The 2,664-nt window shown below is 34.2% G+C and overlaps 1 protein-coding gene across 1 annotated transcript in view; it reads right to left on the bottom strand.

Moving 5' to 3' along the window:
- The window catches only part of LOC117120210 (sulfotransferase 1C2-like), a 5,253-nt gene that overhangs the window by 865 nt on the left and 1,724 nt on the right, over nucleotides 1–2,664 (bottom strand). Inside the window, exons 2-4 of the mRNA XM_033265222.1 lie at nucleotides 1,338–1,464; nucleotides 1,074–1,168; nucleotides 96–270 (exon numbers count right to left, since the gene is read on the bottom strand). Of these exons, the coding sequence (XP_033121113.1) occupies nucleotides 96–270; nucleotides 1,074–1,168; nucleotides 1,338–1,395 (328 nt within the window). The 5' untranslated portion in view covers nucleotides 1,396–1,464. The remainder of the gene's footprint in view (nucleotides 1–95; nucleotides 271–1,073; nucleotides 1,169–1,337; nucleotides 1,465–2,664) is intronic.

Here is a 2,664-nt window from a genome sequence, read left to right on the forward strand (position 1 = left end):
TGTACGGTATGTATGTATATATATATATATATATATATATATATATATATATATATATATGCCCTATAGTTATTTAGAAAATGATAATAACATACCTTTCCTCATAAACTTGGATATTTCCTTGTTTATGAAAACTTTATCTTCGTAGTTAGTCTTCGGATTTTTCTTCATACTGTCAAAGGAACAGTGGTTGACTACCTTTTCCAAACCACCCTCCGGAATTGTACATCCTAGAAATGTAGCGATTTCAACAATACCGCCAGCTAGATCCTTTTGAAAGAAACACAATAGGTCTATAAAGCTGTTAAATGCATTTGCTCAAATAACAAACAATTGTATCAAAATTGAAAAAAAATGTGTATATTTGTGAAAAAAAAAGATGAAAAATACGTAGCCTTGAAACGGACAATCTCTATAGGAAACTAGCCAAGAGCATTTTAATATGTTTTACTAGGTTGTGTCTCCACACTTTTGCTATACAAAAATCAAGTTCTTGACTAAGCTAGGTTAGTCAGCCTGTAAACCGCACGAAAAAAAATTCAAGGATTATTATGATTGATGTGTCTGTTTTTTTAATGGATTCCGATGAATTTTGTCAATGATTAATGAATTTGTTTCTTTGACGCTTTTTTTTTTAATTCAAGAATCATGTTAAAAACATGAAGAGACTATAATAATGTTGGTACATAATAAATGCAATGAAAGAGGAAGATAATTTTAAGGTGGTTACACGCTAAAAAGGAAATAAAATAGTTAGCCATTAATTTTCTGTTGAGTCGGTGGGACAAAAATGTTAATCTGTAGTGGAATAAATGGGTGGTACACAACACTTTTTATTGAAGTATTTATGATTCTTTTATTAAATAGTTTGTTGGTCTGTGAAGTTCTAGCTACCATATATTTATTCCTGTATACAGTATATTTAAACTATGGCCACCAACTATTTTATGACTGTCTTTTCATGAAAGTCTAACAATCTGTCAGGACACGCGAATACTCACGGCCACGCGTTGTCAAAATGGTTGTAATTTCTAACAACATACGATGACAATTAATGATAGGTAGGTGTATACCTTTTTCAGGTCTTCGTACTTTAGAAACAAAACATTTTCATCCTGACGCCTGGACCACCAGTATAAATTGATATCAAACCACGAGCCACCGTGAGCTGTGCAAAATATATAGAATGAAGTGCATTCATTGATTGAACAAGGACAACATTAATGTAGGTATGAATGACAGTTACCAAACGTACCCAGCATAGGATAAAACTGGTATTGCAGTAAACCTACAGTATTATTACCTCTCCCACACTTAGTAACTAAAATTACTCTTACCGTGGCCTGCGACAAAAGAATCAAAGAATTCACTCCAGTTTGCATATGCCTGTAGCATGTTAATTGCTCTATGAAAGTGGTAAAGTGAAACAGCATTGTCCTTTGGATTGCGACCAACATATACAATCTATAAGTTTAGAATTAAATGGATATATATATATCTGTCTCTTATACACATCTAGATGTGTATAAGAGACAGGTGTATGCACTGTACTATCTCGAAAAGAAGCCTATGCTATCTTAAAAAGAAGCCCGTGGGTTTCTTTTCGAGGCTAATTTTTTTAAATTATAGAGGGGACTTCAATTCGAGATGGCCTTCATCTCGAGAATAAACCCACTGGGCTTCAATTTGAGGTTTTGTGGTAGTCCATTTGTTACCGGCCCTTATTCTTTATTCATAGGTGAAAACAGACGACATAGGGAATACCTTCTCCTCCACCCACCCAAAACAAGTCATGCAAAGAATAAATTGTTTTCATTACAGGCAAACGTACTATACCGTACATTCATGGTCTCAGAGCACAGTGCACTATAAAAATATATATATATATATATATACATTTTTATTGACATTGTTCAAAGTTTTCTGTGTCGTTGGAGAAGTAAATATTTTGTTTTTACACTAGACCAACATTATAAATACATTTCAGAAGCCATATCTACGTATCTTTTGAATTCATTCAATGTCATTTTCTTGAGATATTTTCGTAGGCACTACAAAAATATATTTTGAAAACATATTTCTAAATAATTGAAATAATGGCACGCTCCTGCGCTCGCAATTAATTACTCGTTCAGCCGAGTGGGAGGTATAAGATAATTGAAGAAATCGTTCAAATTAGTCTTCTAGCAGTGCAAATCCACTTAGGCCTATCAAACATTTTTTTGTCAGGCTAAGCTCAGTATCTTCCCCTTCGCTGGTCTGATCGCTAAGGGGATCCGTCCCATAAGCACTCTGTGCGAAGGTCAGTGGGAGCTCTGAATCCGTGCCTGGAGCATACGATACACTGTTAACGTTTTGAAGTCAGGCTCCGGAGGAAAGAATTTTTTGATATGTTGTAGAACTGATTTTTCTAAGACAGAAAAAAGTAGTTTGATCAGAAACTGAGCACGGTGAATGAGTTACAGATTTTTGAATATTTAAAAACTGGGGGAAAAAGGTGTAAAAATGGGTGGTTACGCCCCTTTTTCCCCAGTTTTTATATATCCAAAAATCTGTATCTCGTTCACCATTCCCCAGCTTTTCGTCAAACAACTTTTTTCTGACTTAGAAAAATCATTTCTACAACATATCAATTTTTTTTCCCCTCGTCTCTTATACACATCT

Source organism: Anneissia japonica, unplaced genomic scaffold (assembly GCF_011630105.1).
Source record: "Anneissia japonica isolate Jap-2015-1 unplaced genomic scaffold, ASM1163010v1 scaffold13761_len11392_cov266, whole genome shotgun sequence".
NCBI lineage: Eukaryota > Metazoa > Echinodermata > Crinoidea > Comatulida > Comatulidae > Anneissia > Anneissia japonica.